A 22,168-nucleotide genomic window follows, 5' to 3' on the forward strand; every position below is an offset into this window, starting at 1 on the left:
ATTAAAAAAACTGTATTGGACTAGTCCCCTGGACCCCTGACAAATTTAAATCCTTTTTTTCCTGCAATACACCATTAGCAGCTACAGTACTACTGGAGCAAAAGTTCTGATCTTGAAACTGCAAAAGTATAAAATGAGTTTTAAGATGTCTTGTCACAGATGTAAGTGAAAAGACTGCTAGAAGTTTCAGTTACGTTCTCTTTATTTTCCTCCTCCTGTTTTTCTACTAAGTAATGTGTAGGGGAATTTTAACAGTAATTAAGTTTGCAGGCTACGCTTGTTTAGGATTAGAATCATGTTTGTGCAATAGCTAGCAATTTTAGGGCTTTCATAAATAATAATTATTGCAGTAGTCAGATCTCAAGTTAATGGGAACTGTGTCTGGAGCACTCTGTTCTCATCTGCACTCTTGCTTATAATTCAGATTAGCCTGTTCTAATAATTGGCCGTGTTACAGACAAGAGTCTGTTTGTGACACGTGTGAACCTGTTGCCATAATTGCCCATTCCCTCTTTTTCCTCGTCATACATACAGCGTGACCAAAGTCTTCCTAGTTTTTGAAGCCTTCAGTCAAGCATTCTGGTTTAGCATTCTGGTTTGTGGGAAAGAGTCAAACTCTGATTTATCCAGGTGCCTTCAACTCTGTCTCCCTGGATACTGTAGTCTGGTTTGATCCTGGTCTCGGATGCCTTTGTTAAGTCTGTGCCCATCATGATGTCTGAATGCAGCCATGGTGTGGGCTTTGTCACCTGGCTGCTTTCTTCCATGGGCTGCAGCCTCCCAATCTGTTCCAGATGTGAAGATGCTTTTCTTCAGAGGAAAACTCCCTCCACTAGAGGAAAGCGCTTCTGCTATTGAACTGGATTTGCAGGATCCACACTTGCATTCTCTCTCCCACCCCCACCGATGGCAGTCTCTTGGAGAGCCAGCGTGGCGTAGTGGTTAAGAGCAGGTGGATTCTAATCTGGAGAACTGGGTTTCATTCCCTGCTCCTCCACCTGAGCCGCAGACTCTTATCTGGTGAACCAGATTTGTTTCCCTGCTCCTACATTACTGCTGGGTGACCTTGGACAAGTGACAGTTCTCTCCAAACTTTCTTAGCCCCACCGACCTCACAAGGTGTCTGTTGCAGGGCGGGGAAGGTATCCTGCCCAGTGGTTCATTTTGGACACAGGGAAGCCCCAATGCATCAGTAGCAAAGCTGCAAGACACTTAAGACAGGGTTCAGCAAAAATTTAGGAAGGAGCAGACAAGCCCGGGGCTTCATTCCGGCTCAAAACTCTTGAGAGCCATCATTTGTGCCGCTGGCTTTTCTTGATGCTCTCAGGCAGGCAGCAGCTTGCCACAAACAGCTGGGTCAGCTTTAATGCGGCAGCCAAATTAACTTGCACTTGCTGAAGTAAACTTCGCCACTTGGTAGTGTGTTTTAATCGGTGAACAGAGACGGGAATCTCGCACGGAGGGCCCCTCGTGAGTGGTTGCAAGCCATTAACTGTCAACAGTTTCTTTTGATTGAGTAATCTAATTAATTTGCTGGCAAGTTACCCGGCAAAGTGCTCTTGCAGCTTACAGAAATTATCTGACATCTGTCCTTTTAAACTGGTTACATCCGCCGCTCTTGGTTGGGGAAGGGGGGTTCTGCCAGGCCTCGGGAAATCCTGCTATGTTTGTTTCGTCACTCTGACTTGCAGACCAGGCTGAAGCCAGAGAGGGCAGGAGCCTTCCTTTGCTGCCATAAGATGTGTTTTGATTCTGGCTAAGATGAGCACATTGGTGGGTGGGAGCAAAGAAACTCGGGACAGGCATTTTATGGCCCGCTTCTCGTGGATAAGCATGCCGCCATTGTGATTCTTAACCTGGGAACGATAAAGCAAGACCTGTGCTTGACTCCTTCGCAGAATGCCAGGATCCCTGTGCCATTATTTTGCTTTTGTTTCATTTATTTGTAAACATTTTTACCTTGTGTTACTCGGGTAGCTTACAGAATAAAATGGACAAATTTGTAAGTTAAAAAAATTATGCAAACCCTTGCTAAGCCCTTGAAATAGATGAAATTGGTCTAAGCCTCGGCTGCCAAACAGGGTTGTTCTTGAGGTCAAAATGAAGAAGGAAAAACGAGAGATGCCGCTCTGAGTTCCTTGGAACAGAGGTGAGATAAAAATGTAATATATCAACGGCAGATCTCTTTGAGTAAGTGCTGTTTGAGGTGAAAGAGCCAGTTCAAGGAGAGTGGGTTTTTTCGTCAGGTGAATTAGAAATGTTAATTCAAACTGTGAAGACCTGATCTAACAAGACCTGTACACTTGAACAGAAGTGTCTTTGTGGCCCTACTGAAGTGGCTGCCTCTTTTGATGAATTTGCCTTGCGGGTTGTCAATTCATCCTGTGTGCCTACTGAACAATCCTGCTGGAAGCCAAAGGAAGAGTGTCACTGCCTTGCGTAAACAGAGCATCTTGTAGATGCCTTTCTGCTGCTGTAGATTATTCCGCCAAAGTTATCATCCAGGACCGTGTGCCAATTTAATTAGTCATCTGCAAGAAGCATCAGAAGGAAAACGAGATCCACAGAGCTAGCAGCTGGCCAAAGTGAATTTTAGGTCCTGCTGACATTCTTATTGAGCAGTCATAACAGTTGCATGCAGTAGAGGCTTCTCAAAAATTCTTGTCTTCCAGAAGCAGCACTTCCAGCCCACAAGCTAAAAACTCTGCTCGGTTCTTTGAGTGGGTTTTGGAACAGAATTGTTCAGACGTGAAGCATCTGGAAGCAGAATAACCTAGTTTGGAAGGGCAGCAGTGCATTGGAACATCTTGATGGTCAAGTGACTTTTGTAGTTGTGAAGGGTCAGTAATGGTAAAGCTAGTGGGATTTCATTGCAGAGATCCCAGAAGAGCTGTACTGTCTGGCCGTCAGTTTTTAGGTACAATTTGATATGGTTATCAATAGTCTGGACCTGGATTACTTGAACAATACCTCCTCATTTACATTCCAAGCTGTACTGTAAGGCAACCTGTTGCAAATACCCCTCTGTGGTTCTCAAATGATGGTATAGAATCATACAGTTGGAAGAGACTCCAAGGGCCATCAAGTCCAACCCACTGCAATGCAGGAACACACAGATCACAGGAACACACAATGTAGTATGTCTACTGTAGGTGGGATGCAGGGTTTTCGTAGCAACTACTAAGAAATCACTTGCCCCATTCCCACTTGTAAATGTGGTACAGTCTCCCGCTGACCATACCTGCCACAAATTATCCATCTGCAACTTTTTGGTATGCTAGTAATAAATCTTAGGCAAATAACATTTCTCCTAATCCCCTGTACACCCTGCCCACCAACAAGTGTTTGGGGGCTGCCTCTGAAATTTTTAATGTCCTTCAAACTTACCTTAAATAACAAAAAACAACAGAACATCTAAGAGCATATAAGGAGGAGGAGTAGTAGTTAGGCTTTATTAGGTTTTTTGTTTTTTATTATGGTGGGACCTGTTGGAGACTGAGCATCCATCCTCTACGCTCATTGTGCTGTAGATGGTTTGAGAGCAAGAAGAGAGAAGAGAGAGTGAGCAAGCCGGAAGGAAGGAAGGAAGTCCCTGAGAGTATTAGTCTAACATCAAAGGGATAGCGCCAGCATGATAGAGTAAAGGTATCAATCCCTAGGTCCCTATCTAGCATCTGGCTTACTAGTAAAAACCCCTCTGTGGTTGAGGCAGGAAACAGCGCAAAGTCCTTCTCTTCCAACAGGACCAAGTTCCTTTAATAGAGCCCCTGGTAGAACACGAGATAAGAGTAGTTGAGAACAGTGGTGGTATTCATATAATTTAACAACCGGTTCCAGTGGTGGGATTCAAATAATATAACAACTGGTTGTTTACAAGCACCATTTTAACAACCGGTTCTGCCAAAGTGGCGCGAACCAGCTGAATCCCACCACTGGTTGAGAACCATGGTTCTAAGGCATGCTCAGTAGTTGAGTTTTAAGGCTTCTTTTGCTTAACACTATCCTGGATACTTAATTGTTTGCCCAGAGAAGCTCCATTTATTTGGAAGTTTGTAAAAAGATTGATGTTTCAGAGGACTTCTGGCCTCTCATTCTGGCCTCTGGACTGCACATTTTAACAGTTGTTGAGATGTTCCTGACCAATCTGTTGTTACCTGTTTACATTTTGCGATCTTACCTGTGGTAACGGTGTTGATTTTATCAACTGCCTCAGGAGCGGTTGCTGAGAAGTAGCCCGTAAATTTTAGACGAGAAAAGCAAAGACAAGATTCCGTTAATCATTTGCATACACTTCAGATATTGCCTCACCCAGCTCAGCAGCATGAAGGAGGACTTTTCTCAAGGCAAACTACAGAGATGCCTGCATGAAAGGCAAATCCTTACCTGTGCTTGCTTCCATCTGGAACGAACAGTGTACTTCATTGAACTTTGTTTTTCCATGGAAACGTGTTAATTTGCAAAGGCACCAGAGTTGCTTGATTTCACACTAATTAGTGCCTGAGCCCAGCAAAAAATTAAACATTTGAAAAAAAATGTACAGAAGATCCTGGGCCTTGACAGTAGAGGGCAATAGCTATCAAATGGCTGTTCACACATGGAAACAATGCCAAAAGAGTCAGATTTCAAACCTGCAAAATAATTGTTGAACTAGATTTTAAATAAAACTGCTCTGCTTGATCCTTTGCTGCCAATCAGTTCTTCTTGGTTTTATCACGGTTATGCTAGAAGGTAGCTCATTATGCCTTTTAAATTTCCATATTTTCTGGGTGAAACAATTTACTGAACGGTCAAGTAAAATGCAAACACGTGAGCTGACACCTGTATGGAAATATGACACCTGTGGAGAAGAGCCGGTAGGAGGAAACCTGGCAACTTGCTGATGTCACGTTTAACTGTATTGGGTACAAAGCAGGCAGTGGACCTTTTGTGTAGGTTAATAAGGTAAATGCTTCCCTAATAAGGGGAAGAAGATGTCCAGATCAGCTATCAGCTACACCATTGGCCCTTGCATCTCCCATGCCTATGAGCAGCATCCCAGTTCCAGCTGGAATGCAGCCACTAATGTAGCTTTGATCATCAGGTCTCAATGGAAGAAATGTGCCAGGCAGTGCATGGCCTCACTCATGACCTTTGTTAGGTATGAGGCCTGTTCTCATACCAGCAAAAGTGATGTTCGTTATCTATTTCATGCAGAAGGTGTGAGTAATCATGTGACTTCTAGATTAGGTCTCTCAGCCAATGGCTGTAGAGCTGAATTGGTAGAGTATGGAACCCCTCCTCCTCCTCCTTCTCGTGCTGTCCCACTAATGCAGGGTCCGCTGCTCGGATTTTTAAACGCCACTTCTCTTGATTGAGCGTGATGTCTGGTTTCAGGCCTGTAACTTTCAGATCCGCATTGATGGTGTCTTGCCATTATTGCTTTGGCTGTCCGCATGGCTACTGACTACCTCAATGTGATTATGTTATTACCTCAATGTGATAGGTAATGCTGGCAACAGTGTCCGGGGCTGTTCATCGGACATGGCTGAACCAGCGCAGGTGCCTCTCTCTCATTTTTGCCTCGATGGGTGCGATGCCAAATTGTTTTTGGACCATGTCGTTGGTGATGTGGTCGAGGAGAGATACACCCAGTGTCCAGTGAGTCATGCACGTTTTCATGACATGGAGTCGTGTGTGCGTGTGCGTGTGTGTGTGTGTGTGTGTGTGTGTGTATATATATATATATATGCTGCAGAAACTGTATAGATTATTAATCAACATTTCATTTATTGGCAGCATTGAGTGTCAATTTCAGTTATGCAGATGGACTTTCCTTTACTGAATCTGTTGCTGTGAATTTTGATATAGCTTGGCTCTTTAATTCCAATAGCTTTCAGACCACCATTCAAGTCAAGGCTGACTGATCCTCTATAGTCAACTGTAGTGAACTTCTGGTAGTAATTCCGTGAAGGACAACATGAGAGCTCTCATGCAGAAGTCTCGCCACCACTGTAAAAATTTCATGAGCAGAAGTCTCCGGAAGAAGCTGATTCTGGTCCCATTCTGAAACCTTAATCTAAAGATCTGGCTAGCTCATGTTTGCAGGGTTTAGTTTTATTTCTTCATTCCACACCTTTTTTATCGGACTGTGTTAGCCAGTGTGAAAAGTCACTGGCTAATCACATTACTTAAAGCCCAGCAGAGAGCCGTAGAACTGGTGAAGCGTACTAGCAATATCAGAACAGTTCAGGAAGATGGAGCGAGAAAGGCATGTTGCTAAACCAAGATTGAGAAGCTGGGCAGAAGAAGGAGGATGAATGAGAGAAAGAACTTTGCCTAGATGCTATTAATAAACGGGGTTTGGTTGGGGAAAGTCTAGAGTGCTGAATTTTACATATTGATTCCATGTTAACAGTGACATTTCTGGCTGGCTAGGCCAACAGTTGATTATTGAAAGCCTGTAGGCACACAAATCAGGTCAGTAGTTCATCATATTTGAATGGGGAAAGTGCTTCAGAAGATGAAATTATTTTCCTTAGTCTTAGATCTTGGTATGTGGACAAATATTGGTTTCCGAGAAATGGCTTTTTTTTGCATATTGGGCAGCAGATGACTTTTTAAAAAGTTTTGCAAACCCAAAGTAGGAGTCCATTCTCCAGTGGTTATTTTATTTGCTGCGGCTAAAGTCCTTAGCAAGATGCCAGCACTTTGAACAAGTTGCCCCAAGTAGATGATCTTCGTTGTCTCGTCGCACTGTGACTTGGCTTGGCAAGCGACTCTAAGCGGGCTATTAATTTTAGCATCGTATGAACACAGCCCTTCTAACTCTGCTTTTCAGAGTGAAAATAAAATAGTGTGAGAAGCTACGTAAAATGGCTTCCTTCTGTCGGATTGAAAATGCGAGAGGATTGGCGAGTTGCCACTGAAACGCAGATCTTGAATTAGAAGGCAGAACTGTCGCTTGGAAATGGGAAGATATCGCCTTATCCCTAACTATGTTCTTGGGCCCATAAAAATAATTTAATTTGTTTTCAATGAAAACTCTTTGGGTCATCACTCACCGGGGCAAAGTTAAGTCAATTATTCAGAGTTGTTATGGAGTTCAGGCATTGATTTTTCCCCCCTTCCCAAACCACCATCTCTGCATTTTGAAAACTCTCGATACATGCAAGCTGTGAAGCATATGGGAACTGCTCAGTTAGCAATCTTCTAATCATTGTTTCTGCTGGAAGAAAAAGTAAGACCATGATGCAGTTTTATTACCAGGCGGGCTCCCAGTGGGGCAGCGTAGGAAATATTTGCCAAAGCTTGTGAGGTTCTGATCTATAAAGCGCATTCGTCATACTGCCCAGACGTGGCTGAAATCTTTAAGCGTGCTGCAGGTGTTGGATTGGTTTTAAGGAAATGAATGCAATGTCCCTGTTGTACTAAAAATGCACTCTGCTATCAGTATTCTCTCTTTACCTCCCTTCCCATAATTCACGTGTCCATTTCTCCCTCCCAGAGCTTAAAAGAAAAGATGTCATTGAAGACAGGTGTGTCAGTAGATATGATAACTAAAAGGGAGACTCTCAATTCAGAGGCAATACGTCTCGATGAAGAAGAGTGGGATTTATATGCCCCCTTTTTTCTCCTGTAAGGAGTCTCAAAGGGGCTTACAAACTCCTTTCCCTCCCCCCCCCACAACAAACACCCTGTGAGGTAGGTGGGGTTGAGAGAGCTCCAAAGAACTGTGACTTGCCCAAGGTCACCCAGCTGGCATGTGTTGGAGTGCACAAGCTAATCTAGTTCACCAGATAAGCCTCCACAGCTCAAGTGGCAGATTGGGGAATCAAACCCGGTTCTCCAGATTAGAGTCCTCCTGCTCTTAACCACTACACCACATTGGCTGAATGATAGTTCTAGCAGGAAGGTTGCTTGCTCTGCGTTATTAAATTCCTGGAGATTTGGGGGTGAAGCCTGAAGGGGCAGGGTTTGGGGAAAACAGAAACATCACCGGGGTATAATATCACAGAGGCCAACCTCCAAAGCATCAATTTTTTTCCAGGTGAAATGATCTCTGTCCATCAGCTAGAATTCTGGGAGATCCCTTGGCCCCAACTGGACTTTGGCAACCCCGGTACGGGACAACATCTGGTATGGCTTTGTGCCTTGTTAGCCCCCCAGAATATTAGTTGGCCACTGTGTAAGACACAGTGCTGGACTAGTAGGACCCGTGGTCTGATCTGAAAGTTCTTGTGACATTTTTATCCAAGTGGTATCTGCCTCATCTCACCATGCAAGTTAGCTGTTTCTTTCTCTTGTTCTACAGGCATTATAAATTCAAGGTTTGTTTGAGCAAACATAGAATACCCTTTTGCACAGTGGCGTCAATGCAAAGAAGTGAGTTTTTGGTTCAGTTTAGGCATCAAGCAGTTGTTCAGAAAGAATAACCATCGTTTGGTATTATGTCTTTATTAACAAACCAAAGGCGGCTAGATCCAGTGGTGGGATTCAAAAAGTTTAACAACTGGTTCTGCCAAAGTGGTGCAAACTGGCTGAATCCCACCACTGGCTAGATCCCATCAGTGGTTTCTACTAATGGAAGGATTTTTGCCAGTAACTCCTTTTCCTCCCAACTTACCCCTTCAAATGCTGCTGTTTTCCCTCCAGGAACATCATTTTGGGTTGTGGTGGGGAAGGTGTGCTTTGCTGTCAGCAGAAATACTCTGTGGGCTCCTCCTGGAAGAAGAGTTAAGTTTGTTCATGTAACCCGGTGCAAAATCTGAGTTTTCTACCCCCAGCCCACCCCATATGGGTGGTCACCCTCCCCCACCACAATCAAACAGTGGGGCGGGGGGGTTTGCACCAGGTCTTGAAGTCAGTGTATGGACCCTGGGGAAAGGAGGAGGGGTGTGGGGTGATTTTCCACTAAGTGACTAAGTGGCCACAGTCCGGGGACATTTGACCCCCACATGTCCCCCTGAGCAGTACGCCCCTGCTTGAAACCAGCCAACAAAACGTAATCTTCAAATCTAGATTTCATTGGTTTGGCATACCATGGCTTGATGCCGATCTGACTTGACAATCTATAGTTGCGTTATCTTAGCTTCCAGGGCCCCTTCACCATAGAGATGGACTTCTTGGACAGGTGGGCAACAAGCAGACTGCAACATGGGTGGGCAGGGAATGGCCTTTAAGCAAACTTGTTGTTTTCTCTTCTTCTGAGTGTATCAAAACCCTGTCCCCCCCACCCTTCGACAAGATTATGGGCTTTCAATTCCTGATTAAACATTGTGCATCTTCGGCATTGCCAATTGCCTGCCTTCAGAAGCATGCATCTCCATGAGTCATGGAGACAAAAAATATTTCTCCAGAGCCCTGTTGATTTCAATATGGAGTGTTGTTAACGAAACCAGCAGGAACTCTGAGTTCCATTTGAGGCTGGGAGATGCATCTGTGTAAATTTCCAAGTCAAACTGGCTCTATTGTGTGTGTTTCATTTTCAGGTTGCTGCAGTATGACCTTTCACTGACCGGCTCTGCAAGAAGCACTGCTTCCTCATGTGCATCCTTTTCTTTAAGTTTGACCCACGACCTGTTTCCAAAAATGCATACAGGTAATTTCAGTTCAGGTTACAGTTTCTTATCTGAATGTTTGCTGGCTCTGATGTAGGAAAGGTTGCTCAGTGTGCTGGCTTTGCGGTGCTCTTCATAACCTTAAATTGAGATTCTGGTTGCCTCCTCAACAAAAAGCCAGTGTGGTAAAGAGAACACAAACATGAAGAGAGCCTCCTCTTCCTCCTCTTCCTCCTCCTCCTCTTCTTCTTCTTCTTCTTCTCCTCCTCCTCCTCCTCCTCCTCCTCCTCCTCCTCCTCCTCCTCCTCCTCGTGCTGCTGCCTAATACACAGCAGAGTAGTATTTGGCACACTGTAGCTGTCTCTGTAATCTTTTACCTGTGCCTGTCAAGAGGGAGGGTTATAGGCCTTCTCAGATGTTTAATGTACTTTCTGTATGGGTGGGTTGAGCTCCAGAGATGGATGGGAATTGTAGTCCATGAACATCTGAAGCGCCAGAGCTGGACATCCCTGTTTTAGTAGAACCTGTTCTCTATTCTCATTGCTTTGAGATCTGTAGGTTCTTTCAAACTCACAAAATAGGATATGGAGAGAGAAAACCCTCAGCAAATAGAATCCGCAAGAAGCTTCACACTCTGATGCTGATCGCTATAGAAACAGTTGGTAAAATGCCAGAGAGAAGTCACAGCAAAACCACTGTCTGTTTTTGCGAAGCACTATAAATATCCTTTCAAGTCGGAGGTCAATACGATGGTGCTAGCAGGCAAAGGAAGGAAACTGACAGTGCATCCCCAGAGTAGATGCTCTGCTGTGTGAAACCTACACAAATCATGACTTCCTCTGTTCTGTAGCCAATTCACTCTCTTCTAGCTTTTTTAAGCTACAGGGGTCCTCAAAATTATTCTATTAGCTGACTTGGGGCAATGTCCTGAAATTATTCAAAATGGTTTCAGACTGTTCATAAGAGATACATGGGCTCACTCAACATCAGATTATAAAGCTTTTGCCCTGTTCTGTCAGCCCCCCCCCCCCCCAATTTGTGCAAGTTGGGTGCACATCAGATATCCCCCTAAGGCTGCTTCCACATGGTAACAGTTCCCTCTGGAGGTCTTGTTGTTGTTGTAAGGATAAAGATTTTGCAGTGGCATTTGCATGGCAGTTTTCTGCAGACATTCTTTGCCTCAGCCTCTGAAAGCCACAAATCCCCTCTGCCACCAGAAGGCTATTTTGTTTTGTTTTTTAGTAAATTGGCAGTGATTAGATCGCAGTGACACAAGAAGGTTCTAGCAATCTGTTGCCATGTTCTGCTAGCTCCTCTGAATTCTCGGCTTGCTCTTGGAAAAGGAAATAATCCCTTCATTGTCGAGATAAAAGAGGTGCACATTTACTGCAGTGGCTCCCCCTAGCAGGTCTGGTTGGAGGAGGAGGAGGCAGGCTTTCTTTCTTCCATGCTCACCTATATGCTCACCTTAAACCACCTTGTAGTGGTTAAGAGCAAGTGGACTCTAATCTGAAGAATTGAGTTTGATGAAGGAAAAGAGATTCCACCTAAACATCAGGAAAAACTTCCAGACAGTAAGGGGTGTTTGACAGTGGAATTCACTGCCTCGCAGTGTGGTGGAGTCACCTTTGGAGGTTTTTAAAGAGAGGCTGGATGGCCATCTGTCAGGAGTGCTTTGCTTGTGTGTTCCTGCATTGCAGGGGGTTGGACCTGATGGGATCTCTTCCAACACTATGATTCTGTGATTCCTCACTCCTCCACGCGATCAGACTCTTTATCTGGTGAACTGGATTAGTTTCCCTACTCCTACCATGTGAAGGCTGCTGGGTGACCTTTGGCCAGTCACAGTTCTCTCAGAACTCTCATCCCCACCTACCTCACAAGGTGTCTGTTGTGAGGAAAGGAAGAAAAGGAGTTTGTAAGCCATTCTGAGACTTCTTACAGGAGAAGAAGGCAGAGTATAAATCCAAACTCCTCTTCTCACACAATTTAGCAGGATCTTCTGGCAGCCAAGTTTGCCCCCTTTCTTTACTTAACTCTGGTTTCCATATACTAATGTGCACTAAAGTGAGAGAATCCAGAATACCATACACATGCACAGGTGTGTTTATGTGTGTGTGTGTATATATATGGGAGAAGAATTCTGGTTAGATGGTTACTTAAAAGGAACCGCTATTTTTGAGAAGTAAATCAAGGTGTTCTCTGAATCTTTTGGCTCCATGTGTTCTGCGGTTCAAATGGCATTGATTTTGGTTGTGATAATCTGCCTTGACTATTCAAATTATAAGGGGATCATTATCCTTCTACTTATGTCAGAATTCCCTATATTCCGCCCCCCATAACAGTTTTGGGGTGATGACCTACGCAGATGCTTTGAAATAATATCAAGAAATTCTATCTATAATATCTACATCACTGTGTTTTTGGCTCTGTGGGCCCTCCTTTATTACAGGCATGTTATACCTGGCAGTATATCTTGTGCTTAGGAGTCAGGTATAGGAGAACATAGTGGATGTGATTCTATTGCATATACGTTTTCATATTGTGTATAAATGGCCTTGCTGAAACGAGTCTGTATAAACATTTATACATCCTATTTTTGTAATACAAATTGCTATTTTTTGTAAATACGGGTTTTAGATTTCAAAGTCATAATCTCATCATCTTTTTACGGCATTGAATTATATCACAGGAAATTGCTTTGACGGAATGACTTCTCATGTTTCCATCTCTTTGCCCCCACATTAAGAAGTTACAGAAATCTTAACACCGCTGAGGTTATGGAGCTATTTTTAGGGTTCTGTATAATTTGTCTAGAGAGGGCTCTTGCTGCTGCTGGTTTCTGATATGGCCATTTTATGGAATTAGAATTAAGGTATTTTCAGTTAATAGTGTGTGTTAAAAGGGGCGGGGTAGAGAAATGGAATGCCAGGTTTAAAGAGGTTTTCTCTTTAAATTGTATTGCAGCTGGCAGACTCTCAGCACTTAAATCCTGCATTTAACTGGCCTGAATTTCTGGGCTTTCCTAAGGGGTTTACACGGTACCCGCCTTCCAATTTGCTACATTAAATGAGGAGCTGATATACTTACTGGGCTAACAAACCTGATAATTCTTGCTTGCAGTCTCCTTCTTACTGGCCTGGCCTGAGCTTGGAATCCATGTTTATTTGGGGTTGCTACACCTGTATGAACAAATCTCCTCAATTTTCCACCCTGTGTGAGCTCATTCAGGGAAATCCCACATTGGATTATCTGTCGGCTACACATGGAGACAGAAATAGGAGCAAACATCACCACCTTGCCATTTCCACGGGTGCAAAGAGCAGAGGAAGGAAGCCAGAACTCCCCCCTCCTGCCTCGCAGGCTCCAAAGCCATTCAGACCACTGATGAGGTCCCCAGTTCATCTGTGTAACAGTGAACTAGGAGGGGCACCTGTCATGCCCCTAGAGCAGTGTTGGCGAACCTTTGGCACTCCAGATGTTATGGACTACAATTCCCATCAACCCCTTCCAGCATGGCCAATTGGAGTGCCAATCCATAACATCTGGAGTGCCAAAGGTTCGCCACCACGGCCCTAGAGGCAGGCGGGATTTAAATCCAAACACTTTTTCTTCTTTTTAAATGGGCATAATTTAAGACCTTGTCATACCATAATTCAGCCCTGGAAGGTCAGCAAGACCCAACCTCTCCATGGTGGCAGACCTACATGCAGAAAGTCCTTGGTTTAGACCTTGGCAGTTCCAGAGCAAGGACTGCAGATGTTGGCAGTGGTGCCTCTCTGACAGAAACCCTGGAGAGCCGCTGCCAGTCAGAGCGGAAAGCACTGACCTAGAGAGATCCTTGATCTGTGTGTACGGCAGCTGGGTACGTTTATGTAGAAAATATGCATCAGATGTAGCACTAATGGGAGCAAATGGCACATGAAAGCATGTGGTACCTTGCGTGAACCCAGGCTCCCCTCAGTAGAATTGTGGTGTGCAGCCACAGATGTGCGCTGTCCAAACCGTTCAGAAGCATGCAAGTGTTGCGGATTTTTTTCTGTTTGCATAAGCCAAGGGACACAAGCATGCGGAAACTAAAGTGGCTATCCAGGAGATAGCCTTTACATTGCAATGCATTTGAGGTTAAGTGGGTTCAGTTCAGAATCCAAGGGTCGGAGTGTTAGAGGCGTATTTCTGCACTCTTTTTAGAATTGTTAAATATTTGGCAAACGTCCAGGCTAGTTCCTCCAATGAAGGCGACGTCACGACATTAACCCGCCTTTCTGTACTTATTTGTTGGTCCCCGTGTTCCCGCTTCCCTGGATTAAGTAGAGTTGACACACAGAAGGTGTTTTGGGATAATGCATTCGTCCATTGATGCATTTGGACAGAGTAGGAAGAAAAATAATCTAACAAACATGACAAGTTGTGTTACGGGGTGTATGTGTGTGTGTGTTATGAGACAGATTTGAGAGCTCTGAACGTTCTGCGCTCCTGGCAATTTTTAAAATAGACGCCATGGTCTGAGTTCTGGTTGGCATGGCTAGCTGAGAAGCGTCTGGTGGCTTTTGCGCCTGCAATAGCAGCATGCACCTTACGTCAGAGCATAGCTGGATCACAGCTCCAGTGTCATTGAGGACGCAAGGTGGCTTGCAGCTCCTTTCCCTTCCTCTCCCCACAACAGACACCTTGTGAGGCAGGTGGGGCTGAGAGAGTTTCGAAGAACAGGTGGGGAATCAAACCCAGTTTTCCGGATTAGAATCCACCTGCTGTTAACCACCGTGTTTCCCGTTACTTTGGGCCAGGAGGCAGATCCCTTATTCCAAGTAGTATCTTGTCTATTGTCGTCTATATCTTGCCTAGAGTACTGTGCTGGAATTGTAAGAAATGGTGATATTAAAGTTCTTCACTTTTGCTGCAGGCCTTCTTGGGAAGATCCTGCCCCCGCAATGAAAATCAAAATGAAATCCCAGCAGAGCCCCCACCCCACACCCATGTTTGTGTTTGAAAATATTTCCGAGCTGCATGGGGGTGGAAGAGAAAAGGGAATTACTCTGTGGGTGTGGGTGGTCAGTATTGGCAAACCAAGCTGTAATTGAGATTAAAGATACTCTGCTGAATGTAAAATTGGTTTAGATCATTGATTCGAAATGTGTAGCCAAAGTCCTCTTTTGCCATGAATTAATGTCAGCTTTATGGGCACTTCTAGATCATCAAAATTACTTCATAATGACCAAATATATTAAAACCAATTGGCATAAAAAAGCAGACTGCTACAGAGGTCACCCTTAAATGTAAGAATCACTGTTTCTCAATGAACTTCTTCCATTACTTTTTGATCTATACTTGATTGCTGAACCTCAGAAAAAGTAGTATAAAGACCATCCAATGCTTTAGTAAATTGAACAAACTTAACTCTTCTTCCAGGAGGAAAATATATTCCGTGTTGAGCATTTTAAACTGGAATCGTATAAATGGAACCCACTGCTGTCCCTCCGAAGTTTCATGTTGTGCACATCGATTTCTAGTATTCAGTGCAGGAAGGGATATAATTCTGATATTGGACTAGTTCTACTGGTAGCCGGTAGGCTTCCCAACTCAATTCATGTAAAGTGTCACAGCTTGAGCGTGTAATATTTAAGGGATCATCTTCCCCCAGTGCCTTCCCGCTGTTTAAAGTTAAGCACAGGGAAGCTTCTGAGGATTTCCCTATTTCTTAGATTTCCAGTTTCTGCAGAAATAGTTTCATCTAGAATCATAGAGTTGGAAGAGACCCCAAGGGCCATCAAGCCCATGGTGCAAGTGGGGATTTGAACCTGGTTTTTCCAGGTCCTAGTCCCGTGGTGGCGAACTTTTGGCACTCCAGATGTTATGGACTACAATTCCCATCAGCCTTGCCGGCATGGTCAATTGGCCATGCTGGCAGGGGCTGATGGGAATTGTAGTCCATAACATCTGGAGTGCCAAAGGTTCACCACCACTTCCTAGTCTAACACCTTAACCACTAAACCACACTGGCGCTCTATACAATACCTAAAACAGTGATGGCGAACCTTTTCGAGACCGAGTGCCCAAATTGCAACTCAGAACCCAATTATTTATCGCAAAGTGCCAACACGGCAATTTAACCTGAATACTGAGATTTTAGTTTAGAAAAAACAGTTGGCTCCAAGACGTGCGTTACTTGGGAGTAAGCTTGGTGGTAGTGGGTGGCTTTGATTTGAAGCAACTGTGCAGCTCTTCCAAAGGGTGAATCATGACCCTAGGAGGGTTTATTCAGAAGCAAGCCCCATTGCCAGCAACTGAGCTTACTCCCAGGTAAAAGGAATCGTGCTGCTTAGTTCTTCGCGATGAAAATTCCCAGTGGGGCCGGAAATTTAACAGCACTTTTATGACAGGGTTACTTGGCCATTTTGCTTCCCCAAAACTAGGTCTTAGGTTTAATGCTAATAATTGAGCCCAGTGGCCCAGGCCAGCTTAGATTTGTGGGGGGGGGAGGTGGGGGCGACTATGCGCGTGCCCACAGAGAGGGCTCTGAGTGCCACCTCTGGCACCCGTGCCATAGGTTCGCCACCACTGACCTAAAAGGACTGTTGCTCTTAATCCGTTGGCAAGTCTCCCAGTTACCTAAAATCAGGCCAATGTTTCTTCTAGGATTATTCTTTCTGGGACCTTTATAGTCTGCCTTTCTCTCTTTTCCAAGGTAGCTGGGAGCAAAAAAATTAAAATCATGAAGTACATAAATGTTCAAAGTACATAATAACATTCAAATTCTATATAAAATTGCATTTGTGTACCATCATTCATCATACTCAAAGGCCTTCTGCAATAAAAATGTATTTAAACTACTCTAGAAGGTCTCTACGGAAAGCATGTCAGGGTCTTCCCAGCCTGTTCCCAGAGGAGGAAACTGATGTGGAACATGGAGATTCTACTGGTGAAGAGGAGCCCCCTCTGCTCCTGGTTACATCTTAGACTTCTTGCATCCCAAGACATTCAAGAGAAGCCCCCTAGCTTCTGTATTGAAACCAGCTCCTACCCAAGAGCCAAGAATTCAACTAGATCAGGGCCGCTCTCTGTGGTCCCTCCCGCCACCAGAACCCTCTGCCCCATGTTCCTCCAGGATCCAAAGAAGTCCAGGGTCAAGTCTGAACTTAAGTGGACAGGAATCTTCACAAAAGGAAGATGCTAAATCTTGAGTTGTGGTGGGTTTGGTGGTTCCCCTGCAGGGAGGCATGGGGCTAGTGGCTCTTCAGCTGAGTCTTCACCATTGCTGGCTTAATAGCTGTCCAGTTCAGCATGTTCTAGTGCTGGACAGCTCCCAGTTTCAAAATCTCTAGCTATTACACTGAGTATCACTGGCTTGTCTCAGCTGCCTTTTGTATACCTGTGCCTGTTCTCTGGCTGACTGGGCAGAGAATGCAAAATACATAATGGCAGTACAGTGGAATAAAATATGTTTTCTTCCCACCGCACCTCTGTTCTTTTGAGTTTTTGCTTTGGGTAGTGAATAACACTCCCATTAATATTTCCTTTCTATTTTTTTGAACATACAACAAATAGAGATGGAAACATGATTTTCTAAATTATTGCATGGACCTTTTAAATACAGAAGTTCTATTAGGTCAAAAACATTTTGCGCCTTCATAATCTAAAGCAATCATATTTCCCTGTGGTTTTTCTGCAGGCTTATCCTAGCAGCAAATAGAGATGAATTTTATCTAAGACCATCAAAATCGGCAGACTTCTGGGACAGCAGCAATGAGATCCTTAGTGGTATGTAATTCTTCCCTTGAATCTGTTTTCCTCTTTTATTCCTCCCCATCAATTCTGAGCGCAGCTATCAGAATATGTACCTACCATCTGTTGAAGAAAAAGTCATATGTTAACTGTAGGTGCCGTTTTCTGAAATGTTATCTTTATTGTGGTTGTGTGAAGTGTGTTTGCTGTTTTATATAGCAGCGAGTAATTCTGACATCTGAAATCAAGGAGTGTGGACTCTAGTGAAATACTTTAGGAGTAGAGCCTCATCTCTCATAAATGGGATGCCATGATCTACTGCTCAAATATTTAAGAAATGGCTGTTGGGAAAGGCCTTTCTTTGCAGGAGACCCCAGAGAGTTCCTGCCAGGTGGAGATAAAGAGCTGGATGGAAAGTTATACCCTTCGAAGCACATTGACTTCAGTGAAAGAAGTTTAACTTTATGGAGGACTGTATTGTATAAGTCTTCCTATGGGGAGGGCCATAAACATGTTGTGAATGCTGAAGGCCACAGCTTCTTTCTCCAGTGAAATGGCAGCTGGTATATAGAAGGATGTTTCTGTGCCTGAGTCCTTGAAGGTTTACTGGCTTGAAGGAATGATGGGCCAGTGATCTCAGTTGGTCTCGGTTGGTACAGGAGCAGCAGTGGCGTAGGAGGTTAAGAGCTCGTGTATCTAATCTGGAGGATCCGGGTTTGATTCCCAGCTCTGCCGCCTGAGCTGTGGAGGCTTATCTGGGGAATTCAGATTAGCCTGTGCACTCCCACACAAGCCAGCTGGGTGACCTTGGGCTAGTCACAGCTTCTGGGAGCTCTCTCAGCCCCACCTACTTCACAGGGTGTTTGTTATGAGTGGGGAAGGGCAAGGAGATTGTAAGCCCCTTTGAGTCTCCTGCAGGAGAGAAAGGGGGGGATATAAATCCAAACTCCTCCTCCTCCTCCTCCTCCTCCTCCACCACCACCACCACCACCACCACCACCACCACTACTACTACTACTTCTACTACTACTACTACATAGTAGAAAGATGCCTGTCCGGGACCAGGAGCAGCCCTGAAGCTTCTGGCCTCACTTGCCCCAGGAGAGCCAAACAGAGTTCACCGGATCAGAGTTCATCAGGATGTTACAGGGCTGGGTGGTGGAGAAGAAGAAGAGTTTGGATTTATATCCCGCCTTTCTCTCCTGTAAGGAGACTCAAGCTCCTTTTCCTTCCTCTCCCTACAACAGTCACCTTGTGAGATGGGTGGGGCTAAGAGAACTCCAAATAACTGTGACTAGCCCAAGGGCACCCAGCAGGAATGTAGGAGTGCGGAAACACATCTGATTCACCGGATAAGCCTCTGCCACTCAGATGGAGGAGTGAGGAATCAAACTCAGTTCTCCAGATTAGAGTGCACCTGCTCTTAGCCGCTACACCACTGCAGAGAGGCAGACTATAACGATCTCATAAAGAATAATCCTGGGAGATACATTGGCCTGACTTTAGGTAACTGGGAGACCAAGTTCTCTAGATTAGAATCCGCCTGCTCTTAAACACTACAACACACTGGAGGTTGGCTGGGGGTGGAGGAAGGTGACAGACCTGGGAAGCCAGAGGAGAGGACTTCTCTCAAGAAGCCATGGAAGAGAACTTTGTTCAGTCAGCACCTGATGCTTGGAGGAAGGATAGGAAGGGAGATAAAGCAAAGACCAACAGGAAGAGACCCAATCTCAGGAGCCCAGGGCTTGCTTGCTCCTGTCTCAGGCAACCCAGGGGACCAATGAAGAGAAGGGCAACCCCTTTCAAAGGAGCCATAGTCTGAAGCCAGGGAGAAAGTTGCTGGATTTCTTAATAAACAGAGAATGTTCCAACCAGGACAGAGGAGGGATCTGCTTCTACCTCTTCTCACCCTTCTGAGGCCAGTGACTACTCGCCTGAGCTGGCCGAGCCCACCAGCAAGATCCCCTTGGCTAAAGTCGTGCCAGCGGAGGTGCCCACAACACTCTTTTTTAAAAAGTTGCCCAGCTTCCACCTTTAATAATACGAGTGCTGCTGAACAGTAAACTAGCTTTGGGATGAAAAAAAGTTTTTGAAGCTTGTTGTTTATTTTAGTAATAAAAGACTGACCAGTAGTGCAGAGCTTACTCTTGGTTGATCCATGAGAAGACTCTAGTCTGGGAGTGGCCTCCAAAGGGACACTGTTGTCCCTGGCCAATGCCTACTGGGCAATTAAGCCCTCACATTGCCACCCACATCTTCCCCCATACCCCTCCCACATTACTGGCTGCTTCAAGTTAAAGACGTTCAGTCACACAGGCTTAGTCAAAAAGCGCCAACCTCTGCATTTCATGTTGATAGATTGGTATTTCAACATAATAAGACCAGAGAGTGCTTGGAAATAATAAGCCTCTCTGTCCTCCAGTGGAAACAGCAGCAGCAGGAAGTGTGGGTGTATGCTTGGGAGGAGAGAATATTGGCTCTAGCAGGGCTCTAGCACAACATCCCCTTCTTTGGCAGCATGTGGTCCAGGGAATTGGTGGTGGGGGATTATTTTTGGAACAGTAATATGGATAAAAGTGCAGTTTGAAGGCTGAGCTAGCAGTTTTGACTACTGGGTGTAGTGAGATCCTTGCCTATAAGAATAAATATCTTCAAGATCTGTGCCTTTACGAATCACTTGATGGGTGAAGTTAAGAGAACCAGGCCTGGAGGGTTCTCTACAGAAAAACTGTGCACCCAGGAGGGAGTGCCTCCCTGCATATAAACAGAAAAATGCAAGGAGACCCCTCTGCAAGCCCACTGCTTGCTGAAGAACCCATGAAGAACTCCAAGGTAAGCATTTAATGTGTAACAGACCAGTGCCTCTGTGAGCAGGCAGGTACTTCCTTCTCTTCTTCTAGAAGGCAGCTTCCTTTAAAGTCAAGCAGGCACTAACATTAAAAATAATGTTTTTGACAAATCTGCTTCCCTACTGAAAGTGGGCACCTTCCTATCAGTCAAAAGTCTTGTTGATTCCGTTTTGCATGTTTTCTTCTTATCCTGCTGCCTGGTGACTTATAAAAGTTACCCAGCTTGTTGTCCACTTGCTTCTCCATTTAAAGATTTATCTTTCAACTGCGTAACTTTACAACCCTCACTGTGTGCATAAATAAAAATGAGACCTGGGAAGATGGAGAGTTTTGCAAAGACTCTTCTCTTATGCTTGATGTTTTTTGTCGTTGGCAGGGAGAATTGCAAGGATAAATCACACTCTGCACTGCAGTTCCTTTTGCATTCTGAAATTCTGGCTCTTGCTTCATATTCTTGCCAGATCCTCAGCAGAACTGTTTCTCCTTTCATACAGATGTATGAAGGAACTTGCTATATATTCTGTGCCAAAAAATTGAGTTTTATCTGAGTGTCAGCCTGAAAAAAATCGAAAGGATGCTTAATCCCAGTTTTGATTTGGTGCGTGATCTTTCTCTTCTTCTCTCCGGATGGTTGCATGAAGCAGGAGAGTATTGAATTAAAAATATTCTCAAGGGCTTTTAGTAGTTCAGTTTCATTATTATGTATGTAAGCCTACATAATAATGCCTTCATGTCTCAAATGAAAGTAGACAGGAGCAAATGCAATCAAACGGTCTTCCGTCTCTTATGCCTTAATGCTGACCTCTTGGGGCTTGGACTGGTGACGTTTGCTGGCAACAAACAGAGCCGTGAGCATAGGAAGTTGCCTGATGCCAAGTCAGAGAAATGTTTGAGATAGCTCAGCATGGGCCCTTTTGGTCAGGAGCATCTGTCCGGGGTCTCAGAGAGAGAAAGGACTTTTTAAATATCTACGGTCCAAAATCCTTAACTGGTTGTTCCAGAAAGATCCTCTAAGCTGCTTCCAGACAGAGAGTAAATAATTCTGAGCCAGATGTGCCAATGTTTTTACTTGTCATAAAGCAGTTTCTTATGATTTTTTATGTGCTGCAGTTATGTGACAAATGGCTTCTTCTTCATTTCTGAATAAAGTCCTCTGCAATGAGAATGTCATACATTGTTGGTAGCCACCATCTGAAATCTTCAGAAACCACCCAGACTGGTGGGCCCGTCCTCTGGCTACCTTATTCACCCTAATTGATCAGCATCGAATTCTTCCTGACTCTTGGTTAAATTCAGTCATAACACCAGTATTCAAAAAAGTGGACCCCAGTCTCCCTGAAAATTATCGCCCAATAAGCCTCCTATCAGTTTATTGACAAGATGTATGTCCATCATCTGGAGACAAAATGTCTTGATTGAATGACCACCCTTAATATACTTGGTCCTGAACAAACAGACTTTAGACAAGGGAGATCTACTACCAACCACTGCATAACATTAGCCTTTTTAGCAAGGAAATATATTCAAATAGGGGCAGGAAGAAACTATTTGCTGCTTTCTAGGATCTTAAAAGAGCTTTTGATAGAATATCAAGATACCATCTTTGGAAGAAACTAAAACAAATGAATCTGGACTCCCATCTACTCTTTTTAAATGAAAAGCTTTACTTGAAAACATTGTCAAATCAAAACCAATTTAAAGGGTAACCTAACAGCAAAAATCTCTATCCCAAATAGAGGTGAAACAAAGTTATGTATTCGCATCACATCTTTTCAACCTGTTTCTAAGCAATCTGCCTCAATCTTTGGGAAAAGTTAATTGACACCCACCAATGTTAGGGAAACATCCTGTCCCTCTACCTCTATACTCTGATGACACTGCAATACTTTCTAGCACAAGAATTGGCCTCATCCGCTATGTCCAATCTTTCTAAGAGTACTGCCAGACTAATTCCTTATTAGTCAACATTGGCAAATCAAAAGTTATGAGGTTTTCCAAACAAACATTTATTTGGAAGATGGGGAACTCTCCTCCGGAACAAGTGAAGTCCTTTAAATATCT

The 22,168-nt window shown here is 44.3% G+C and overlaps 1 protein-coding gene across 7 annotated transcripts in view; it reads left to right on the forward strand.

Moving 5' to 3' along the window:
• TANGO2 (transport and golgi organization 2 homolog) overlaps positions 1–22,168 on the forward strand; it is an 84,613-nt gene that overhangs the window by 19,113 nt on the left and 43,332 nt on the right. For all 7 annotated transcript variants that reach the window (XM_048515113.1, XM_048515111.1, XM_048515117.1 and 4 more), the window contains exons 2-3: positions 9,468–9,577; positions 17,206–17,294. In XM_048515113.1, the coding sequence (XP_048371070.1) occupies positions 9,522–9,577; positions 17,206–17,294 (145 nt within the window). In that variant the 5' untranslated portion in view covers positions 9,468–9,521. The remainder of the gene's footprint in view (positions 1–9,467; positions 9,578–17,205; positions 17,295–22,168) is intronic.

Source organism: Sphaerodactylus townsendi, linkage group LG13 (genome assembly GCF_021028975.2).
Source record: "Sphaerodactylus townsendi isolate TG3544 linkage group LG13, MPM_Stown_v2.3, whole genome shotgun sequence".
Taxonomy (NCBI): Eukaryota; Metazoa; Chordata; class Lepidosauria; order Squamata; family Sphaerodactylidae; genus Sphaerodactylus; species Sphaerodactylus townsendi.